This window comes from Dama dama, chromosome 2 (genome assembly GCF_033118175.1).
Source record: "Dama dama isolate Ldn47 chromosome 2, ASM3311817v1, whole genome shotgun sequence".
NCBI classification, from domain to species: Eukaryota; Metazoa; Chordata; class Mammalia; order Artiodactyla; family Cervidae; genus Dama; species Dama dama.
The window spans coordinates 22,389,372-22,413,234 of record NC_083682.1 but is presented as its reverse complement, the minus strand read 5'-3'; the positions used below and the strand labels follow the sequence as shown (position 1 = coordinate 22,413,234).

General features: G+C 39.4%; 1 protein-coding gene across 6 annotated transcripts in view; it reads left to right on the top strand.

Moving 5' to 3' along the window:
- Positions 1-18,061, top strand: part of CCDC15 (coiled-coil domain containing 15) — a 53,109-nt gene extending 35,048 nt beyond the window's left edge. For all 6 annotated transcript variants that reach the window (XM_061167350.1, XM_061167331.1, XM_061167365.1 and 3 more), the window contains 3 exons: positions 9,759-9,935; positions 10,442-10,590; positions 11,870-18,061. In XM_061167350.1, the coding sequence (XP_061023333.1) occupies positions 9,759-9,935; positions 10,442-10,590; positions 11,870-11,991 (448 nt within the window). In that variant the 3' untranslated portion in view covers positions 11,992-18,061. The remainder of the gene's footprint in view (positions 1-9,758; positions 9,936-10,441; positions 10,591-11,869) is intronic.
- The last annotated feature ends 5,802 nt before the right edge of the window (positions 18,062-23,863 follow it).

Genomic DNA, 23,863 nt, shown 5'->3' with positions numbered 1-23,863 from the left:
GAAACAGAAGAGATTAAGAAGCGGTGGCAAGAATACACAGAAGAACTATACGAAGAACTATACGAAAAAGGTCTTAATGACCTGAAAACCATGATGGTGTAGTCACTCACCTAGAGCCAGACATCCTGTAGTGTGAAGTCAAGTGGGCCTTAGGAAGCATTACTATGAACAAAGCTAGCGGAGGTAATAGAATTCCAGCTGAGCTATGTAAAATCCTAGAAGATGATGCTGTTAAAGTGCTGTACTCAGTACGTCAGCAACTTTGGAAAACAGCAGTGGCCACAGGACTGGAAGAGATCAGTTTTCATTCCAACCCCAAAGAATGTTCAAATTGCTGTACAGTTGTGCTCATGTTACATGCTAGGAAGGTTATGGTCAAAATCCTTCAAGCTAGGCTTCAGCGGTAGGTGAACTGAGAACTTCCAGATGTATAAGCTGGTTTAGAAAAGGCAGAGGAATCAGAGATCAAATTGCCAACATTCGTTGGAGAAGGCAAGGGAATTCCAGAGAAATTTGTACTGTTGCTTCATTGGCTACACTAAAGCCTTTAACTGTGTGGATCACAACATACTGTCTAAAATTCTTAAAGAGATGGGAATACCAGACCACCTTACCTGTCTCCTGAGAAACCTGTATGTGGGTCAAGAAGCAGCAGTTAGAACTGGACATGAAACAACTGACCAGTTCAAAACTGGGAAAGGAATACAAGACTATATATCATCACTCTGCTTTTTTAACTTCTATGTGGAGTACATCATGTGAAGTGCCAGGCTGGATGAATCACAAGCTGGAATCAAGATTGCCAGGAGAAATATCAACAATCAGATATGGAGATGATACCACTTTAATGGCAGAAATTGAAGAGGAACTTCTTTCCTCTTCCCAGAAAGTGAAGGAAGCTCTTTAGAGCTTCTTGATGAGGGTGAAAGAGGAAAGTAAAAAAGCTGGCTTAACACGCAACATTTGAAAACCTAACATGACATTCGGTCCCATCACTTTATGGCAAATAGATGGGGAAAAAGTGGAAGCAGTGACAGATTTTATTTTCTTGTGCTCCAAACTCACTGCAGACAGTGACTGAAGCCTTAAAATTAAAAGACACTTGCTCTTTGAAAGGAAAGCTACGACAAACCTAGGCAGTGTATTAAAAAGCAGAGATATCACTTTGCCGACAAAGGCCTGTATAGTCAAAACTATGCTTTTTCCAGTAGTCATGTACAGATGTGAGAGTTGGACCATAAAGAAGGCTGAGCGCTGAAGACTTGATGCTTTTGAACTCTGGTGTGGAGAAAACTCTTGAGTAGTGTCCATTGGACAGCAAGGAGATCAAACCTCAAGTCCAAATCTAAGTCCATCCTAAAGGAAATCCACCCTGAATATTCATTGGAAGGAGTGATGCTGAAGCTAAAGCTCCAAAACATTGGTCACCTTATGCAAAGAGCTGACTCACTGGAAAAGACCCTGATGCTGGGAAATATTGAGGGCAGGAGGAGAAGGGGACAACAGAGGATGAGGTGGTTAGATAGCATCGCCGACTCAGTGGGAGACAGTGAAGGACAGGGGAGCCTGGTGTGCTGCAGTTCATGGGGTCCCAAAGAGTCAGACATGACTTAGCAACTAAACAATGACAACAACATACCATAAAAGCTATTTTTATGTTGTAGACTGTTTGAGGAATACTCCTAGTAGACTTATAGCTCAAGAAAGAATGGCAAGTGTGCCCAACAGTTATAAGAAAATCCTTGTTTAGAGTGGACTTGTCACCTCTACTGAGGTGACAGAATCTGGATGAACTTAGTCGCACATCAAGTTTCTTGTACTTTTCCAGTGCCTGATCTTTGAGCCTTTGTAGGACAGCTTCCTGGTTTTTACTGTATACCTGTATTAATCTAACAAAGGAAGCCCAGAATTCCCCTGGAGTAAACAGACTGCTACAAATGGATGGAAGCCCAGAATTTTCAGCAGACCATGCTTTGTTGAAGAGGTGTGTGAGTTAACCTCATACTAGTGTTCAGAAAATAGCAGCTCATTTGTTTCAAAGTCATTTTTAGCAATTGACATTATCAGCATACATCTGTAAGTTCTAGTCTGGAATTACGTTGCTTTTTAAAAAAAAAAATATTTACTTATTTGGCTGTGTCAGGTCATAGTTGTGGCATGCAGGGTCTTTCGTTGAGGTACGTGGGTTCTCTCGTTGTGGCATAGGCTCAGTAGTTGCAGGGCACAGGCTTAGTTGCTTGGTGGCATGTGGGATCTTAGCTTGCCATCCAGGGATTGAATCTGTGTTCTCTGCATTGCAAGGCGGATTCTTTACCACTGAACCATGAGGAAAGTCCTGAATTAGTTATATTTCTTAACAAAAGCTCTTAAGTTAGGTTTTCTGACAATTTTCTCATTGTACAACTAGAAGGTGTTCTTTGCTCTCTGCTAGAAGGTGTTTTTTCAAAATAAGTATAATTGATGTTCAGTAAACTGCACATATACAATTTCACATGTACACAGACACAGATGTGTAATGACTGTTGTAGTCAGGACAGTGAACACGCCGATCACCCTCAGGCTTCCGCGTGCCCTCGGGGGTTCCTCTCCCTGCGCAGCCCGCGATTCCTCAGGCAGCTGCTTGCTCGCTGTGTGTCTGTAGACCAGTGTGCAGCGTGGACTCCTGTGCCCAGCGCCTTGTATCTTAAATAAATTACATTGGCGTAGTCGCTGTACAGTGCTGTGTTCGCTTCTTGCTGTCCAGCAGAGTGAGTCAGTCACACGCATACACGTGCCCCCTCCTAGGTGGGCTCCCTTCCCCCGGCCCCCACAGAGCCCTGAGCAGACCTCGCTGAGCTGCGTGGCAGGCTTTCCTCAGTCACCTGCTCTGTACTTGGTAGGGTACATGCCAGTCCCAATCTCCCAGCCCATCCCATCCCCCTTGGCACCCGTGAGTGTGTTCTCTGTGTCTGTGACTGTATTTCTGCTTTGCACGTAAGTTCATCTCTGTCATTTTTCTAGATTCCACACATAAGCAATATTATGCAATATTTGTTTTTTTCTTTCTGACTGAGTTCACCTGTGACAGTCTCTAGATCCATCTACATCTCTGCAAATGGCAGTATGCTGTCCCTTTTATGGTTGAGTAATATTTCATTGTATATATGTATCACATCTTCTTTATCCATTCCTCTGTCAATGGACATCTGGATTGCTTCCATGTCCTGACTATTTTAAATAGTGCTGCAATAAACACCAAGAGTGCATGCATCCTTTCAAACTATGATTTTCTCTGTATATGTACCTAGGAGTGGGATTGGCCCAGTTCCTTTTTTAAAAAATTAATTTTATTTTGTGGAGGTTGCACTGGGTCATCATTGCTGTGTGTGGGCTCTCTCTAGTTGCGGAAAGTGGGGACTACTCTCTAGTTGCAGCGTGTGGACTTCTCCTTGTAGTGGCTTCTCGTTGTGGAGCACAGGCTGTCAGTGCAAGGGCTTCAGTCGTTGCAGCACACGGGCTCAGTCATTGCATCTCACGGGCTCAGTCGTTGCAGCACACGGGCTCAGTCGTTGCAGCACACGGGCTCAGTAGTTGCATCTCACGGGCTCAGTCGTTGCATCTCACGGGCTCAGTCGTTGCAGCACACGGGCTCAGTCGTTGCATCTTGTGGGCTCCAGAGCATAGGCTTGGTAGTTGTGGCTCATGGGTTTAGTTGTTCTGCTGCAGTTGGGATCTTCCAGGACCAGGTTTTGAACCCCTATCCCCTGCATTGGCAGGCAGACTCCTATCCACTGTACCACCAGGGAAGTCCTGGCCTACCTCCTTTTATGCAGAGTAATTATTTTGAAGATTTGTCTTTGTTGTGGTGGTATCAAGAGTTTATTCCTTTTTCTTATAAGACAGTATTCCATTGTTTGGATATACCACAATTTGTTTATACATTCAAAGGTTGATGGACATTTGGGTTGTTTCCAGTTTGGGGCTAATACAGATAAAGCTGCAGTCTTTGGAAATATGTTACCTTTTCTCTTGGGTGAATACCTGAGAGTGGACTGGATCATCATGGTAGGTATATATTTCAGTGTTTAAAGAAACTGTCCAATGGTTTTCTAAAGTAGTTGTACCACTTTATGTTACCACCAGCAGTGTAAGAGAGTTCAAGTTCCCTTACATCATTGCCAACACTTAGTATGATCAGTCTTTTTCATTTTGGCCATTTGAATAGGGTATGTAGTGATACCTCATTGTGGTTTTAGTTTACATTTCTTAAATGACTAAAGAGATTGTACTTTTGGTGTCATAGTCAAGAAATCATTGCCTAACCCAAGGTCACAAAAATTTGTTGTTATTTTCTTCTAGAAAGATTATAATTTAAGTCTGTGATCCAGTTTGAGTTCATTTCATATGTAGTGTGAAGTGGTGTTTTTTGTATATGGATATCCTCTTGCTGAAGTTATTCTTTCTCCACTGCATACTTTAGTGCATTTGTCAAAAGTCAATTGTCCAACGAACAGTAAAAGAGAAGATTGATAAGTTGGACTTCATCAAAATTAAAAACTATAAAGAAGGTGAAAAAAACAACTTAAGATGGGAGAAATTATTTGCAAATCATTTATCTGATGAGAGACTTGGAGTCAGAATATATAAAAGGACTCTTACAACTCAGTAATAAAAAGATAACCCAATTAAAAAGTAGACAAAGGATTTAAATAGACATTTCTCCTCAGGAAATAATATATAAATGGCTAATAAGCATTTGAAAATATACTCAGCAGCATCAGTACTTCTAATGAATATTCAGGGTTGATTTTCTTTAGGATTGATTGATTTGATCTCCTTGCAGTCCAAGGGACTCTCAGGAGTCTTCTCCAGCACACAGTTCAAAGGCATCAATTCTTCAGCGCTGAGCTTTTTTTATTGTCTAGCTCTTACATCCATACATGACTACTGGAAAAACCATAGCTTTGACTATATGGATCTTTGTAGGCAAAGTAAGGTCTCTGCTTTTTAATAGACTGTCTAGGTTTGTCATTGCTTTTCTTACAAGGAGCAAGCGTCTTTTAATTTCATGAGGATATTGATCAAGTCTATATCTTTGCCATGTTTATGCCTGGTTTTTCTATCAGTCATTGAGAGAGGGTATTAGAAATCTCTGCCTTAACTGTGGATTTATAGTATCTTCTTTGCAATTCCATAAGCCTTTGCTTCATGTATTTTGAAGCTCTTTTATTAGATACATAAATGTTTGGGATTGTTATGTCTTCTCAGTTAATTGACTCTGTAATTATGAAATGACCTTTATCTCTGATAGTTTATTTTCTCTGAAATCTACATTGTCTGATATTAATATAGCTATTCCAACCTTCTTTTAACTAGTGCTAGCATATTTTTTGCATTTCTTGTATTTTTAATCTGTTTCTTTGTATTTAAAGTGCATTTCTTGTCAGCAGTGTGTAGTTGAATCAAATCCTACAATTTTTCCAGCCCAGGTTGGATGCATGAGACAAGTGCTCAGGGCTGGTGCATTGGGAAGACCCAGAGGGATGGGATGGGGAGGGAGGTGGGAGGGGGGATCAGGATGGGGAACACATGCAAATCCATGGCTGATTCATGTCAGTGTATGGCAAAAACCACTACAATATTGTAAAGTAATTAGCCTCCAACTAATAAAAATAAATGAAAAAACAACAAACAAAAACCAAATCCTACAATTTTTTTCGTATCTGACAATCTCTTCCTTTTAATTGGGTGTTTAGACTATTTACTTTTAACATGATTATTGGTAGGGTTTGATATGTTACCTTGCTGTTTGTCCCATTTCTCCTTAGTTCTCTTTTTATACCTTTTTTGAATTACTTTTATATTTTTATGATTCTATTGCACCTCCTTTTTTGGCCTGTAAGCTATGTATGACATTTTTGTTATTTTATTGGTTGTTCTATGATTTATAGGGCTTCCCATGTGGCTCAGTGGTAAAGAATCCACCGGCTAGTGCATGAGACTCAGATTTAATCCCATGGAGTAGGAAATGGCAGCTCACTCCAGCATTCTTGCCTGGGAAATTCCGTGGATAGAGGAGCCTGGCAGGCTCTAACCCATGGGGTTGCAAAGAGCTGGACACAACTGAGAGACTGAGCATGCACACACTAGGGTTTATAGTTGTACATCTCTTAATTCTTCACACTCTACCTTTAAACGATATTATACTATTTCACATATAATGTAAACATTTTAATGTAAGAATCTTAGAGTAGTGTACTTCCATTTCTCTCATCCAACCTTTATACTATTGTTATACATTTAACTTTTACATATAAAATACATTTTTATTTTTGTTAAAGAAGTCTGTTACTATTTAAAAGAGATTTAACTAATAAGAATCTTACACATATTACCTAAAGTGTCATTTTCTTCTTGTCTGAAAGATAACCTTTAACATTCCCTGCCACTGTGGGCGTCCAGGCATACCTTGTTCTCCTGTGCTATGCTCTGTTGTACTTTGTAGATACTGCATTTTTTTTACAAATTGAAGGTGTGTGACAACCTTGTGTTGAGCTAGTCTGCTGGTGCCAATTAGTTTTAAATTAAGGCATGTACATTGTGTTATCACACACTTAAGAGACTACAGTGTAAACAGAATTTTATATGCACTGGGAAACCAAAAACTTCATGTGATGTGCTTTATCTCAAGCTTCCCTTCATTATAGTGGTCCAGAACTAAGCCTGTACTGTCTCTGGGTTATGCCCATACTGGGGATGAATTCTTTCAGGTTTTGAACATCTAAAAACAACCTCACTTCATTTTTTTTCCCTTCATTTATTCATTTATTTATGTGACGTGGTTTTTTTTTTCTTTTGATGGTAAAAAAACATGTATAATTTACCATTGTAACCATGTTTAAGTGTACAGTTCAGTAGTGTTCATAAACAAATAAATATATCCATATTGTTGTGAATATAGTATGAGGTGATAATCTCATTGAGATTTTGATTTGCATTTGAATGAAGATTCTTGATGTTGAGCAGCTTTTCTTATGTTTGTGAGTCATTTATAGATCATCTTTGTAGAAATATCTATTTCAGTCTTTTACCCATTTTTAATTGGATTCATTGCTTTTTTGTGTTAAATTTTTGGATTGTCTCCCTGTGGTTTATTTTGGATAATTTCTATCATTATGCTTTCAGATTTAGTTCTGCAATGTTTAACCTGCTAGAAATCCCATCCAGTGTATTTTTTTTAATAAAGAATTTATTTTTATAGAGCAGGTTAGGTTCATGGCAAAATTGAGAGGAAGGTAGAGCAATTGTTCATATGTACTGTCCCCTGACATTCAGAGCCTCCTCCATTATCAACATTCCCCACCAGTGTGGTACAACTAACACGTGATAAGCCTGCACTGATACATCATTATCAACCAAAGTTTATAATTTACATTAGGGTTCACTCTTGGTGTTGCACATTTATGGGATTGGGCAAATGTATAATGACTTGTATCCATCATTAAGTATCACATAGAATAGTTTTACTACTCTGAAACTCCTTTATGCTCTGCCTGCTCACCTTCTTTCCCTCTCTCCAACCCCAGCTTCTGGCAACCACTGATCTTTCACTGTCTCCATTGTTTTACTCTTTCCAGAATGTCATATGGTTAGAATCATACAGTATGTAGCCTTTTGAGATTGGCTTCTTTCACTTAGTAATAGGCATTTACGTTGAATGTCTCTTCATGACTTGATAGCTCATTTCTTTTTAGTACTGAATAATATTTTGTTGTCTGAAAGTACAACAGTTTATTTATCCATTCATCTACTGAAGGACATATTGGTTTCTTCCAGCATTTGGCAAATAAACTATTTCAAACATCCATGCACAGGTTTTGTGTGGGTGTAAGTTGTGTAAATACCAAGGGGTACTGCTGGATTGTGTGGTGTTTGATTTTGTCAAATGCTTTCTCTGTATCTTTTTATAGAATTGTGATTTTTCTTATTTAGCTTTTGATGTGATCTATTACATTAATTGATTTTTTTCATGTTGAACCAGCCTTTCATTCTTGGCCTAAATTCCTTTTGATCATGATATATGTGTGCATTGTTAGATTCGATTTGCTAATATTTTTGAGGATTTTTGCCTCTTGTTCATGAGAGATATTGGTAATACTTTCTAATATCTTTATCTGGTTTTGATTTTAGAGTAATGCTGACCTCATAGAATGAGTTAAGAAGCATGCTTTCTGCTTCTGTCCACTGAAAGAGATTGAAGAGGTTTGGTGTAATCTCTTCCTTAATTGCTTGGTGAGCCCATCTGGGCCTGGGGCTTTCTGTTTTGGAAGGTTACTAATTATTAATTCTATTTCTTTAATACATAGACTTATTCTCCAGTGTATTTTTTATTTCAGAAATTGTAGTTTTCATCTTGATAAGTTGATTTCAGTCTTCTTTATGTCTAAACTTTTTGAACATACAGGATCTGTTAATAGTTTTACTATCTTGTTTTAATGTCTTTCTATGCTAATTCTAATCACTGTCTATTCTAGATTGATTTTGAGTGGTTGATTACTCTCTTCATTATGAATTGTATTTGCCTGCCTCTTTGCATGCCTGGTAATTTTTGATTAGACGTCCAACATTGAATTTACCTCATTGGTTACTGGTTTATCTTTGTATTCTTGTAAAATTTTTCTGAGCTTTGTTTAGGGATGCAAAAGGAAATGGCAACCCACTCCAGGATTCTTGCCTGGAAAACCCCATGCACAGAGGAGCTTTGTGGGCTACAGTCCTCGGGGTCGCAAAGAGTCAGACGCGACTGAACAACGAGCACTTTTGTTTAAGTTGCTTTGGGGCTTTGCTTTTACAGTGCGGGTTGTGTCTGGAACAATCGTTATTCCCCACTGCTGAGGTAGAGTCTTCCTGAAAACTCTACCCAATGCCTGTACATGGTGAGTTTCTCAAGGCTTACGTGGTGGGAACAGTCTCCATTCTGTGCCGTGTGAGCACAGGACACTGTTCGCTGTTCCTCTCTTGGAAGGCTCTGTCCTTGGTCTCAGATCTTGTCCTCACATGCATGCTCAGTGCTCTGCTGTGTATTCGGAGGAGCCCCCCCAGATCTCTGGGGTTCTCTCTCTGAGCAGCTCTCTCCCCTGGGTTTACTCTGGTTGCTTTTGTGTCCCTGCACTTTCAGCGTCGTCTCCCCAGCTCAGCAAATCTACCAGGCCCCACCTCAACTCGCCTGCCCTGTGCTGCTGCTGCCTGGAAACTTCCAAGGCAGTGAGCTGGGGCACTTGTAGGACTCACTGCATTTGTTCTCCATCTGCCAAGGATCACTGTCTTTCATTGCTGAATATCCAGTGTCTAGCAAACCATTGTTTTTTTTTGTTTGTTTGTTTTTGGTCTGGTTGGTTTCTGGGTTGATTTGTTGTTTTATTTATTTGGTTTTTTAAGGTGGTAGGGCAAATCCAATCCCCGTTAATCCATTTTAGCTAAAAGCAGAAGTCCTGTCTACTTGTAATTTTAACCTCAGAAAGTTCTTGTGTTAGAATTTTTATAGGAACACTCTTTTAGTAGTAACTATTGGTCATTTCCATTCAAGAGACTATGTGTACACATGAGCAATGAGATAAACTTAAATCAGCCAGCAGGGAGTTTTGAGGCTTTTCTAGGGTTGTTAAACTGATTTCCTGACTCCCCTGTTTCTGGGAATTTCTTGAGGTATTTGGATCTAAAAGCTAATTCTAAATAATGATTTGATGAAATTCCTAACCATGTTATGATTTTATTCTCAGAATTAAGAAAAAGAAAGAGCAGCAACGTTATGCTGAAGAACAGAGGATATTAAGAATGAAATCCCATGAAGAACCATGTTCAGAGGAGAAGATGAGTGATATATTAGCCCAACTACAGCTTGAGGAAATAAAAGGAGCCAGAGAAAAACAACAGCAGAAAGAAAAAGAATACCAAAGGTACTTTGGAAAGTTCTACATGAAATTTTGACCCTGGAGGAGACTTGTTAGGAAGTTGGTATTCTCATTTTCCTTAAAATGAATTGACTATGTCTTTTTATGCTTTAGGAGGTACAGAACTTCATCACGTTTCTTTTTTTTTTTAAAGACTTTTTTTTTGATGTGGACCATTTTTTAAAGTCTTATTGAATTTGTTGCAATATTGTTTCTGTTTTATGTTCTTTGGCTGTTTTTGGCCATAAGGCATGTGGGATCCTAGCTCCCCGACCAGGGATCGAACCCTCACCCTGTGCATCAGAAGGTGAACAGATTTCTTGATTGCCTGATACCTCTCTGGAATCAGAGAGCACTACATTTTTCCTTGTACTGCTTCCTAGTACGCAGAGGAAGGATTGAGGCACAGTGATACGAAATAGTTTAACAGTTTGAGCTAGGAGTAAAATAAGGAGTCATGCTCATTCTCTTCCTAGTGGTTTACTTTGCTTGGTCATTCTGTATTTTTGTAGATATGTAGAAGCTTTAAGAGCCCAGATCCAGGAGAAAATGCGGCTATATAATATTACTTTACCTCCACTCTGCTGCTGTGGTCCTGATTTTTGGGATGCTCATCCTGATACCTGTGCCAACAATTGTATTTTCTATAAAAACCACAAAGGTAAGTGTCTTCAAGGAATGGTTGGGGCCTGGTGGCAGATAAAAAATAACAAGAGTAAAAGAAGTGATTGTAGTGGAAATTAGCATTTATTGACTTAAGTGCTTATTATATATCAAAGACTGTTATACCCCCTTTACAAAACAACTCTGAGGCAATAAAAATAGTTATAGTGAGTTTTATTTCTCTTTGAGATATGTTATCTTCTTGTCTTCATTTATGCTGGGGAAATAGTTCTAGCCCATTGTACAGTAATGAGACTAGGGTTGCAGGTCCTCCTGTAAATGAAGAAGATTAGAGGTTTATAGCTATCTAAGTTAGGCCTCTGTCCAGTTGAATACCCTGTTATCCAAATTCTTGAATGTTATCTAACATAGACTTATCATCTGTGTATTATTTATAATGTGTGTATATCCACATTAGACTGCCAGTTCTGCTAGGGGTCACTGAGAAACATGAGGACCAATATAAACTCTGTTAGGAATACCAGCTAGAAGAAATGGAGTCATTTCCTATTGTCACTAATATTTCTCTTTCCTGTCCATTCTTAAATGTATTGATTTACATAGTATAGAGATTATAGAGGCTTCATACACACACCGAAAATATTGGTGGTGTTTGTATTCCTAATGTTCCATCTGCGATATGAGTTTCTTATCAGTCCTGTGAATTGTGTTTTAAAAACACACTTCTGATTGTGCCGTTCCCCTATCATCAGACCTGTAGGACTTACCACTGAAGTACAAAATACAGTGCATAGCCAGCATATTTTCTGTCTGGCTCCAGGCAACACTCCAGCCATATCGAACCTGCTATTGTCAGTACACACCACATTTTTTTTTAATATATCCTTGTACCCCCACACACTCATTTCTTTGCCTAGAAGACCTTCTTTTCTTTACTTCTATTAATCCTTCAAGACCATCTTAAATGTTACTGATTCTTTTTTTTTTTTTTTTTTCTGGAATGTTGCCACTTCTGGAAATCTTTTTCATCCTCTCCTAGTTTCTTTCTCATTTTGAACTTCATGCTGTGATGACATTTTGTATATGCCTCTGGTTTAGAAACAGTACACTGCAATTTAATTTTTGTGTCTATCCTCTCATGATCTTTTCTGTAATCATAGAGTACTTGGCATGTGGTAAATACTCAATACTTATTCAGTGGGTTGTTAAAGTTAATGCCTATGAGACTGGGCAGAGAAGCAGTACTAATAGGAAGAGGTTGGGAGAACTGTTTAGAATCCTACTTCATTCATCACTATGTTAATCTTTATTTGCAGCGTATACCCGGGCACTACATTCAGTCATCAATTCCTGTGACATCCCTGAGGGGAACTCAGATCTTCGAGTTGCCATTCATAATTTTGCTTCTGCACATAGACGGACTTTGAAAAACCTGTAATAAGAATCTGAAATCAACTGTTAGTATTTCAACCTTCACTTAAAATCTACCCCAAGAGATTATTTTAGGAAAAATTGTCAAAGTGTATAAGATGTGTAATCTGGAAAGAAAGACTGTCCCACACAATTGGTATCTTTTTAATTAAATCATGACCATTATTTCACTCTGTGCTTGGGACCAAGATTGAAAATTGGGTTCCAGACTTGTCTCATTACTGTAAACAATCTGGTGTGTATTGTTTTAAAAATGATCACTCAGGCTGGTGAGGTTTCTCTCACTTTGCTCTGCTCTGCTTAGAAGAGATTATTAAAAATCTTTGAGGTTATCTCATTTATTATCTTTATATAACTGTACCACTTGAATCTTGACAAAATTAAAAATGTTTGGATGAAGGAGAAGAGAAGATGAAGAAATGAATTTCTGAGCACCAGTGGCCATATTGCTGTTAGCTTTTCTGGTTGTGTACAGTAGTTAGAGATGAGAATAATCTGAATTTGATGTATTTTTATTCCTCAAAATTTTTTCTCTCTTGTTTTTAAATTTATTACCTCTTTCCCCATTCAGTGATGATGAACACAGGACTTTTTACTTTTATAATTTTTATAGCAAAAAAAGGCAAATAAACCCTCTGCCTTTTGAACATCTTTTATGTGAAATAATTGTGAGCGACATTTCAAAAAGTTAATCGGAAGTCAAAGAGAGTAAAGTCCTACTGTATTTTCCTATCTCTAAAAAATCTGGTGAATGCCATACCTACAGAGCAGGTGAAATAAAAATTGCTCTAGTTAGTATCAATTTGTTATTTGTTTACAGTGTTTCTTGACACAAAATATGAAAAGTTTTAATATTGTGAATTGAGAGGTACTGACATTTTCTTTTTCCTACTTCTAATGGTCAGTGTTGAAAAAGCACTTAAGTTATGTCTCAGAAAACACCTAAATGTCTAGCTAGATCATTGAAAATTAGTGTCAGAACTACTCGTGTGACAAGATTGACTGGTTATTTAATCAGATTAATTATCCAGTTCAGTCAAAATCTTTATGCAACTAAATCCTTGCTTTAGCCTTTCTGAGTTGTATTTTTTAACACCTTCATTGAGATATAATTCATATATCATTTGATTCACTGACTTGAAATGTACAATTCAGTGGTTTGTATTATACTCTATGGTTGTACAACCATTACCACTATCAAATTTTAGAACACTTGTCACTGTAAGGAGATGCCAGTGTGATCCAGCAATCCCACTGTGGGTATATATCCTAAATAATTGAAAGCAGAACCTTCAACAGATACGTTCATAGTGGCAAGAGGTGGAAGCAACCTAAGTTTCTATCAACAGATGGGTGGATAAACAAAATGTGGTGTATACGTATATACAATGGAATACTCTTCAGCCCTAAAAAGGAAAGAAATCCTGTCATGTAGTGTAACCTGTATTAGCCTTAAGGACATTGTCTTAAGTGAAGTAAGCTAGGAACAAAAAGACTAATACTGTGTGATTCCACTCATGCTAGCAACCTAGAGTAATCAAATTCAAGTGGTTAGAAAGTAAGGTGATGGAGACTTCCCTGGTGGTCCAGTGGTTGGGAATGCACCTTCCAATGCTTGAAACACGGCTTCGATCCCTGGTTGGGAAACTAAGATCCCACATGCTGCGGGGCAGCTAAGCCCGCGGGCTGCACCTGCTGAGGCCCCGCACTCTGGAGCCCGTGCTCTGCAACAAGAGAAGTGTGCATGCCGCAACTAGAGAAGAAGCCCATGTGCTGCATAAAGACCCAGCGCGGCCAAAATTTAAAAAAGGAAAGTAGAGTAATGGTTGCCAGGATCTGGGGTCAGGAGGAAATGGGAAGTTATTAATGAGTTGAGTTTCAGTTTTGCAAGATGAAGAAGTTCCAGAGGTCTCTTTCACAACAGTGTGAATATAAATACACTTAAGATACACTACTGAAAAGTATCCTTAAAATTGGTTACAACTGTAATTTTTATAGTTGCTTTTTTTAACAATAATCAAATTTTTTAGTATAGAAAAGAAAAGTCCCATACCCACTAGCAGTTGTTGCCCATTCTCTCAGCCAATCACCAGCCCACTTTCTGTCTCTATAGATCTGCCTGTTTTGGACTTGCCATATAAATGGAGTCATGTAATAAATAGTCTTTTGTGACTAGAGTCTTTCATTTAGTATCATGTTTTAAAGATTTCTCTATGTTGTAGCTTATATCAGTAATTCATTGCTTTTTATTGCTGAATAATATTCCACTCTGGATATACTCCATTTCATTTACCCAGTTGATGAACATTTGGGCTGTTTCTACCAATTAGCTGCTGTGAATAATGCTGCTATGAACGTTTGTGTACACGCTTTGCTGTGTTTTTATTTCTCTTGGCTATATACCCAGGAGGGGATTTGCTGGGTCATATGGTAGCCTAATGTTGAACATTTTAAGGAACTGAAAACTTTTACAAAGCGTCTGCATCATTTTACATTCACACCAATTGTGTATAAGGGTTCAGATTTTCTTCACATTCTCCAACTCTTATCCTTATCTATCTCTCTGATTATAATCATCCTAAAGGGTATGAAGTGGTATCTCATTGTGATTTTGATTTTCCTGATGGCTAACAATGGTGAGCGTCTTTATTTTCCTGATGGCTAACAATAGTGAGCATCTTATCACGTGCTTATTAGCCCCTGGTATATCTTTTTTGGAGAACTGTCTTTTCAAATCCTTTGCCATTTTGTAATTGGGTTATTTATCTTTTGATTATTGAGTTCTGAGAGTTGTTAATATATTCTGCATAAGGTCCCTTATTAGACTTAATGGTTTGCAAACATTTCCTGTTCTGGGGATTGCTTTTGCACTTTCTTGATGGTTTCCTTTGCAGGACACAATTTTTTAATTTTGAGGAAGTCCAATTCATCTACCATTTCTCTAGTTGCTTTGGTCATTACCTAATCCAAGTTCAGGGCTTCCCTGGTAGCTCAGTGGGTAAAGAAGCTGCCTGCAGTACCGAAGATACAGGAGATACCGGTTCAATCCCTGGGTTGGGAAGATCTGGAGGAGGGAATGGCAACCCCCTCCAGTATTCTTGCCTGGAGAATCCCATGGACAGGAGCCTGGCGGGCTACAGTCCATATGGTCCTCAAAATCGGACACGACTGAAGTGATTGAGCACCTGTGCACACAATCCAAGCTCACAAAGATTCACTCCTCTGTGTTCTTTTAAGAGTTTTGTAGTTTTAGCTCTTCCACTGAGGTCTATGATCTGTTTTGAGTTAATATTTATGTATAGCATTAGATAGGCATCCAACCTCCTTCTTTTGTATGAGGATAACTAGTTGTCCCAGGATCATTTGTTCAAAAAACTATTATTCACTCCACTGAATTGATATGACACTGTTGTCAAAAATCAATGGACCATTAATATTAGGGTTTATTTCTGAAATCTCATTTCTATTCCATTAATCTATGTATTTATACTTAAACCAAAGTATTCTGTTTTGATTACTTTAGCAAGTTATGAAATTGAGAAGCATGAGGCTTCTATCTTTGTTCTTTTTAAAGATTGTTTTGCTATACTGAGTCCCTTGCATTTTTATATGAAATTTTAAGATCACCTTCCTGCAAAAAAAGCTAGTTGAGATTTTGATAAGGGTCACAGTGAATCTATAAATCAGTTTGGGAGTTGTCATCTGATTCATGAACGTGGGATGTCTTTCTATTCATTTCTTCCAACAATGTGTTTTAATTTTCAGAGCATATAATGTGTACTTTTCTGTTAAATTTATTCCAAAGTATTTTGTTCTTTTTGATGCTATTTTAAATGGAATTATCTCCTTAATTTTATTTTCTGATTGTGCATCATAAGTGTATAGAAATACAGTTGAATTTTGTGTATTATGACAGCTCAGTTGGGAAAGAATCCTCCTGCAGTGCAGGAGACCCCAGTTCAATTCCTGGGTCGGGAAGATCCCTTGGAGAAGGGATAGGCTACCCACTCTAGTATTCTTGTGCTTCCCTTATGGCTCAGCTGGTAAAGAATCTGCCTGCAATGTTGAAGACCTGGGTTCGATCCCTGGGTTGGGAAGATCCCCTGAAGAAGGGAAAGGCTACCCACTCCAGTATTCTGGCCTAGAGAATTCCATGGACTCTATAGTTCATGGGGTCATAAAGAGTCAGACACGACTGAGAACTTTGACTTTCACTTTTCAGTCTTGTATGTTGTAACCTTTCTGAACTAATTTTTAATGTCTTTGTTCCTGTTCTCATCACATTATCTCTTGAATATATTGTAGTAAGACTTATCTGCCTTTACCTCTCCGGTGAAGAGGCTTTTCAAAGCCATCAGTGATTTCCACATTGCTAAATTCAATGGTCATTCTCAAAGTTTATCTTGACCTGCCATCAGAATTAAACACAATTGATCACTCCATTTTTTATTAAAATATCTTACACCTGGCTTTCACAACCCCAAATTTTTAATAGTATCCCAGGGCTCAGTCCCTCGACCACCTTTACTATCTACACTTGCTCTTCTGGTGATCTGTTTTAGTCTCATGGGTCTGTTATCTATATACTGATAACTCCTACACTTATATATCTGGCATAGACCTCTCTCTGAAAATCCAAACTTTTAACCTTAACTGCCTACTTAACATTTCCTCATCATTGGTTCCCCTCAATTTGCTCTTCCTGTAGTCTTCCCCATATTGGTTAATTAGCAATTCCATGTGTCTAGTTATTGAGGTCAAGAACCTTGAAGAAATCATTGATTTTCCCCACTCTGTCTCTTTCATCCTTCACTTCATCAGCACACTGTGTCAGCTCTACCTGCAAAATACATTTCCAGTTCTCGTTACTCCTGCCGTGAGATGCCTGGTCCGTACCACCATCGTCTCTCATAGATTAACTTAAGAGTTCCTAAGTAATCTCTTCCCAGGTGGCTCACTGGGAAAGAATCTGCCTACAATGAAAGAGACGCAGGCTCAATCTCTGGCTGTTAAGATCCCCTGGAGAAGGAAATGGTAACCTACTCCAGTATACTTGCCTGAAAAATCCTATGGACAGAGGAGCCTGGTGGGTTACAATCCAAAGGGTCACAAAGGAGTCAAACATGATTCAGCAACTAAACAACAACAAAATAATCTCTATTTGTACCTGTACACTTTCTCAATACAGCAGCCAAACTTAATACATCCAAAACCAAACCTCATGATCCCCACTCTCTACACACAACACACACAAAATCTGGTTCCACTTACTTCTCAAACTTTATCTCCCACTGCTTTCCTCCTTGCTTGTTCTGCTGAGCTGCATTGACCTGGTGTTTGGATGGACATTCCAGGGACTCTTGCTTCAAGTCTTCTTTATTAGCTCTTTCTCTGTCTGGAGACACTTCTTCCTCAGATAATTTTTGGATCACTTTATTACCTTATCAAGTATATTTTAATTAGATGACATTCTGTGTGTGTGTGTGTGTGTGTGTGTGTGTGTGTGTGTGCTCAGTCACCCAGTTGTGTCTGACTCTTGTGACTCCATGGACTGTAGCCTGCCAAGCTCCTCTGTCCATGGAATTTTCTAGGCAAGAACACTGGAGTGGGTTGTCATTTTCTTCTCCAGAGGATCATCCTGACCCAGGGATCGAACCTGTGTCTCCTGCATCTCCTGCATCGGCAGGCAGATTCTTTACCACTGTGCCACCAGGGAAGCCCCTGACCACGTGTTTTAAAATGTGACCCTGCTATCCACCTGCTCCCCTTAGGTCTCCCCTCCCCTGCCTTATTTTTCTTCATGATATTTACAGCTGTATAGTTCAGTCACTAAGTTGTATCCTACTCTTGTGACCTCATGGACTGTAACTAGCCAAGCTTCTCTGCCCATGGGATTCTCCAGGCAAGAGCACTGGAGTGGGTTGCCATTTCCTTCTCCACAGCTGTGTGGCATACTGTATAGTTTACTTAATGTTTATTTTCTTTACTAGATTGTATACTTCATGGACACAGGGATTTTTGCCTATTTTTGTTCAATGCTGTATCTGATGCGTAACAAGCTCTCAGTAAATGTTAAATAAATACACAGACTTGAATTTTTTAAATTCCAAATGCTCCTACATGATTAGTAGTCTTACCTAATGTTTTTGACGTCCTTACAGACATCATTTTACTTTGTTTTTCATTCTATAATTATGACTGTAATTCAGGGCAAGTAATTTAATTTCTCCGGGCTACAGTTTTCTGTAAAGAGGGTTATACTAAGTGAACTTCAATCTCCCCTGTAGCTCTAACATCCTACAAATTCATTAATTATGTTTTACACCTTTGACCTCACTAATTCTCCATTTCATTTGCTCTTCATGACGAGTTGTGGACTCGTGGTACATTTTACTTGTAGATAGCACGATGGTGTTAGACAAGTTCACTCTCTTCAACTCTGACTCCAATATTAATCTTGTCAGAGTAAATGCATGTTCAGTAGGGTCATAGTGGACTAGGACAGCAGGACAGGAGGGTGTAGGACACTATCAGTGTGTGTCCGGTAAGAGGGGTTCAGTACCCCAGAGCTCAGCTGTGCTGTTCCCCAGAGAGACCTTTATCAACTTAGAGAATTCAGGCCAAGAGACGGAATATGTATGTGATAGAGGCAATTCCAGGATTATGGTAGTTGCAGAGGATATTCATGTACTCATTTTCATGCAATAATGATCAAAAAGCTGATGCGTGACATATTTTCCTAGGCAGTTCAACCTAAAACAGCTTTCTCAAATTGCTCTGATTTAATGAACTCTGTGTCCTCTCCCTGGCATTGCTCCAGCGTGTTACTGGAAGTTGTCCAGTATCACTTACCCTTACTTTCTTAGCTGTTTTATGATGGGCAGGAATAAGATTGTCAACAACTTTATTGACTACCCACTTAGTGCAGAGGCTAGAAACTGCTGCTTTCTTTTGTATCTTCCAACAATTTATGGTATGATAGGTAGCAGGTATGCTGTTTCTTTGTTTACTTACTTAGATTCTGGTTCCTGGAAGCAAAATATTTCCTTTAGTGTCCCTTTAAGTATAGTGATCACAGTTTACTGTGTGTCCCATCTTGGGTGTTCTCCCCTGCTTCTCAGAAAAGCGTGTGTGTGTGTGTGTGTGTGTGTGTGTGTGTGTGAGTCGCTCTGTCGGGTCCAATTCTTTGCATGCCAGACTCCGCTGTCCATGGAATTCTCTAGGCAAGAGTACTGGAATGGGTTGCCATTTCCTTCTCCAGGGGATCTTCCCCACCCAGGGATCAAATCTGGGTCTCTTACATTGCAAGTGGATTCTTTACCATCTGAGCCACCAGGGAAATACTGTGCAGAGCTTAGTCACTCAGTCATGACTGGCTCTTTGCGACCTCATGGACAGTAGCCCGCCAGGCTCTTCTGTCCATGGAATTCTCTAGGCAAGAATGCTGTAATGGGTTGCCATGCCTTCCTCCAGGGGATCTCCCCAACCCAGGGATCGAACCTAGTTCTCCCACATTGCAAGCAGATTCTTTACCGTCTGAGCCACCAGGGAAGCCCAAGAATACTGGAGTGGGTAGCCTATCCCTTCTCCAGGGGAACATCCTGATCCAGGAATTGAACCAGGGTCTCCTGCACTGCAGGCGGATTCTTTACCAGCTGAGCTACCAGGGAAGCCCAGAATATACTATAGAGGAAGATAAACACAGATGTTCTCCTGGCCGGCTATGCCCGTTCTGCTGGGTAAAAAACTTTGAATATGTTGATTTTGATTTTTAAAGCTCTCTTAGGGTATAAATCAATGGTTTGTGTCTAGTCTTGCTCTCAGTATTACTGACCACTATTATTGGGTGTGCTGATGGGGAGAAGTCAGATTGATTTCTTTTGATTAAGATTGATGAAGACAGTTTGGTGTTTTGTGTGCTGCATGAGTCATCATCCTGTCCAGGCCCTAAGATGAAATCACCTTTGGTAAATGTTTCATTCAATTCTTGTCTTAGGTTCCTCCCCCTCCCTCAAAATATCTATGGCAATCATTAATGGATGAAACTATTAGTCATTGTCATCATCTGAACCCATTAATTCATCTTCCTGTCACTAAAAGTGAGAATAGACATTGTACCTCCTGATAACCTGCAGTATGAAGCATTCAGTGCCTTCAGTGGAGTATTTCTGCAAAAAAAAAAAAAAAAAAATTGAAACAAAATAATCAAGACTTTAAACCTTTTTCATTTGGGTTCTGAAATTTAAGTTCTACTGCCCTAAGGAATCCACTATGTATAATAAATTAACTTCTCTTCACTCTGTCCATGGAATTCTCCAGGCAAGAAGACTGGAGTGGGTAGCCATTCCCTTCTCTAGGGAAAGTGAAATCGCTCAATTGTGTCCGACTCTTTGCGACCCCATGGACTATCAGGCTCCTCCGTCCATGGGATTTTCCAGGCAGGGGTACAGAGTGGGTTGCCATTTCCTTCTCCAGGGGAATCTTCCCGACCCAGGGATCGAACCCGGGTCTCCCACATTGCAGGCAGATGCTTTACCATCTGAGCCACCAGTGTGTGTGTAAGTTGCTCAGTCGTGTCCAACTCTTTGCAACCCCATGGACTATACAGTCCGTGGAATTCTCTAGGCCAGAATATTGGAGTGGGTAGCCTTTCCCTTCTCCAGGGGATCTTCCCCACCCAGGAATTGAACCCCGGTCTCCTGCACTGCAGATGGATTCTTTACCAGCTGAGCCACCAGGGAATCCTTCAATTGAAACAAAGTCCCCCTAAAACTGAGTTCTCTGGACGAGTTTATGATTTACCTCTTTATCTAAAATGTTATTCCCTTTCTTGTCCTGCCTCTAGTCCCCTAGGGGAACTGGATACAACTGAAGAGTATCAAAGAAAAGGGGATTGAAACTGTGGATGGTGGGGTGCTCCCAGGCACAAAAGTCCCTCTGTGTCCCCGGTTTCTTGTAGAAAAAGGTTTTCATCTACTAAAACTTCCCTGAGTTCTAATGAGCAGACTCAATCAGTTGCTAATTGGGGAAGTGAGGGAGCACAGAAACAAAGGAAAAGCAGTCTACCAGTAGTTCAGCAATAAAAGAGTCCTAGTTCCTTCTCCAGGAAGGTACGTTATTTCCTGACATGTATTTTTGAGTTCTTCTGCTGGGGCTTAGAGCCCCCCACCCACCCAGGTGGAGGATGGTAACTAAATGCTGAACATAGGAACACAGACCCCAGACTGGTTGGAACCAGAAGATTGATGATCAAGATTCCTGAAACATCACCCTGTTACCTCATCACCAGCCAATCAGAAGAAAGTCCATGAGCTGATCACGCTCCCTGCAACCTCCACCCCTAAGGTTGTCTTGAAAAATCAGTCCCTGAAATCCACTGGGGAATTCAGGTCTTTTGAGCACCAGCTACTCTGCACTCTTTGCTTGGCACCTTACAAATGCTGTCATTTCCTTCAAGACACCCTGGTGTTAGTGAGTGGGCTCAACTCCTTGTCTGGCAAATAAGACCCAAGTTCACTTTAGTTACACGCTTAAAATGGCACAAGCTGTGTACCCTCCTTGGGAGAGTTGAGAAAACAGTCTCAAATCATTTTCTGTGTTTTCTAGTTTAAATGAAAAGAATATGTAAAGAGGAAAATGGTGAAAATTCCCTTTATAGGAGATAGGGAGAGAGAGGGAAACAAATTCTACCATGAGAAAGCAGATATCCAGAGGAGAGACCACTCTGTAGGAAGACTGACCCAATTTCTTCAACAAGTTAATGGCTTGAATTTGAAAATTGGGAAGGTAGCTCTAGATTAAGACAGATTCATAGAGATTACAACCCTCAAATATAATGTATGGACCTTGCTTAGATCCTGATGTAAAACAAAACAAAAGAGTCTGAAAAAGGTGTGTATGAAGCAATTTTGAATAGTCTAAGCTATTCATTTTGTTAAGATAACAGTAGTATTATAGTTTTATAAGAAAAGACCTATACAGGAATGGATACTGAAGTATACAGGGATGAAATAAAATTATGTTTGAGATTTGCTTTGGAATAGTGCAGCAAAATGGGACAAAAGATACAGATGAAGTGCAGCAAAACTTCGATAATAGTGAATCTAAGGGGCAGGTATATTGAGGTTTTATTGTGCTCTTCACTCTATTTTTGTATAATTTTTTAAAAGTAATTAAAAAAAAAAACTTGGGACTAAAATAAACTTGTTAGCCTTATAAAATGTCTTTCCCTTTCCCCTTCCCCTTCCACCGCCCTCCCCAATAATAGGAAGTTTGGGTAGGGAAGTAATATCCCTTAGTTGCGTGACTTTTTAAAAATTAATTTTTGTAGTTGTGTGACTTCTGACATGATTGTTATTTTCAGGGGGTGATTAGAACCTAGAGGCTGCAGCATTTTGTGGTCTTTTAAGATTTTTTTTTTTTTTTTGATGTGGACCATTTTAAAGTCTTTATTGAATTTGTTACAATATTGCTTCTGTCCTATGTTTTGGTTTCTTGGCCGCAAGGCATATGGGATCTTAGCTTCCTGACCAGAAATTGAACCCCCTGCATTGGAAGCCAAAGTCTTAACCACAGGACTGCCAGGGAATTCCCATTTTGTGGTCTTTCTTTTTTATTTATTTATTTATTTATTTTTCCCAATTATTTTTATTAGTTGGAGGCTAATTACTTTACAATATTGTAGTGGTTTTTGCCATACATTGACATGAATCAGCCATGGATTTACATGTGTTCCCCATCCTGAACCCACCTCCCTTGTGGCCTTTCTATAAGAAAGACTGGGCACTCAGTCACTTGGTTTTATTATTTGGTAGATTCCCAGGCATATAAAAGTTGGGAAAATCAGGGATGAAAGATCATGGAAAAGAGGGTTGTTGTTGTTCAGTGGATAAGTCGTGTCTCACTCTTTGTGACCCCATGGACTGTAACACGCCAGGCTCCTCTGTCCTCCATCATCTCCCAGAATTTGCTCAAATTCATGTCCATTGAGTCGGTGATGCTATCTAACCATCTCATCCTTTGACGAAACCCTTGTCCTTCTGCCCTCAATCTTTCCCAGCATCAGGGTCTTTTCCAGTGAGTCAGCTCTTCATATCAGGTGACCAAAGTATTAAGAGTTTCAGCTTCAGTATCAGTCCTTCCAATGAATATTCAGGACTGATCTCCTTTAGGATGGACGGGTTGGATCCCCTTGCAGTCCAAGGGACTCTCAAGAGTCTTCTCCAACACCACAGTTCAAAAGCATCAATTCTTCAGTGCTCAGTCTTCTTTATGGTCCAACTGTCATGTCTGTACATGACTACTGGGAAAGCCATGGCTTTGACTAGATGAACCTTTGTCAGCAAAGTGAAAATAGGGTAAAGATTTAAAAAATTACAAAAGGAAATAGGGTAGAAATAACAAAAAGAACAAAATGGTAATTTAGTAAAAGAAGCTTTGGAATCTTAGGGTAAAATGGGACTAAGAAATTTATGTGCTGTAAATCAGAGATGGGAAAAGTCATTTAGATTTCTATCCTGCCTCTGAATAGGACCTGCTAGAGATTGTCACACTATTTTTTGTTGTCAGATCTCTTTCGTGCTCTGTCTTCATAGGCCCTACTTCTATGGGACAGTTTGGGCTGTGGTTAAGGTCACAGTCATAGGTTCAATTCTTATTGTACCATGTATCAGCTGTGTGACCTTAAGCAAGTTACTTGAGTTCTCTGGGCCTCCATTTCATCATCTGCAAAATGGGAATAATAATAGTACTTACTTCATAGAGTTGTGAGGACTCAATGGGATAGTTCAGATGTTTCATTTGACTTTTTGTATTAATGCCTAAGAGAAAAGGTTTCCTAAGTCCCAGAGTTATGATGACATTTACCTTTATTTGAAGTG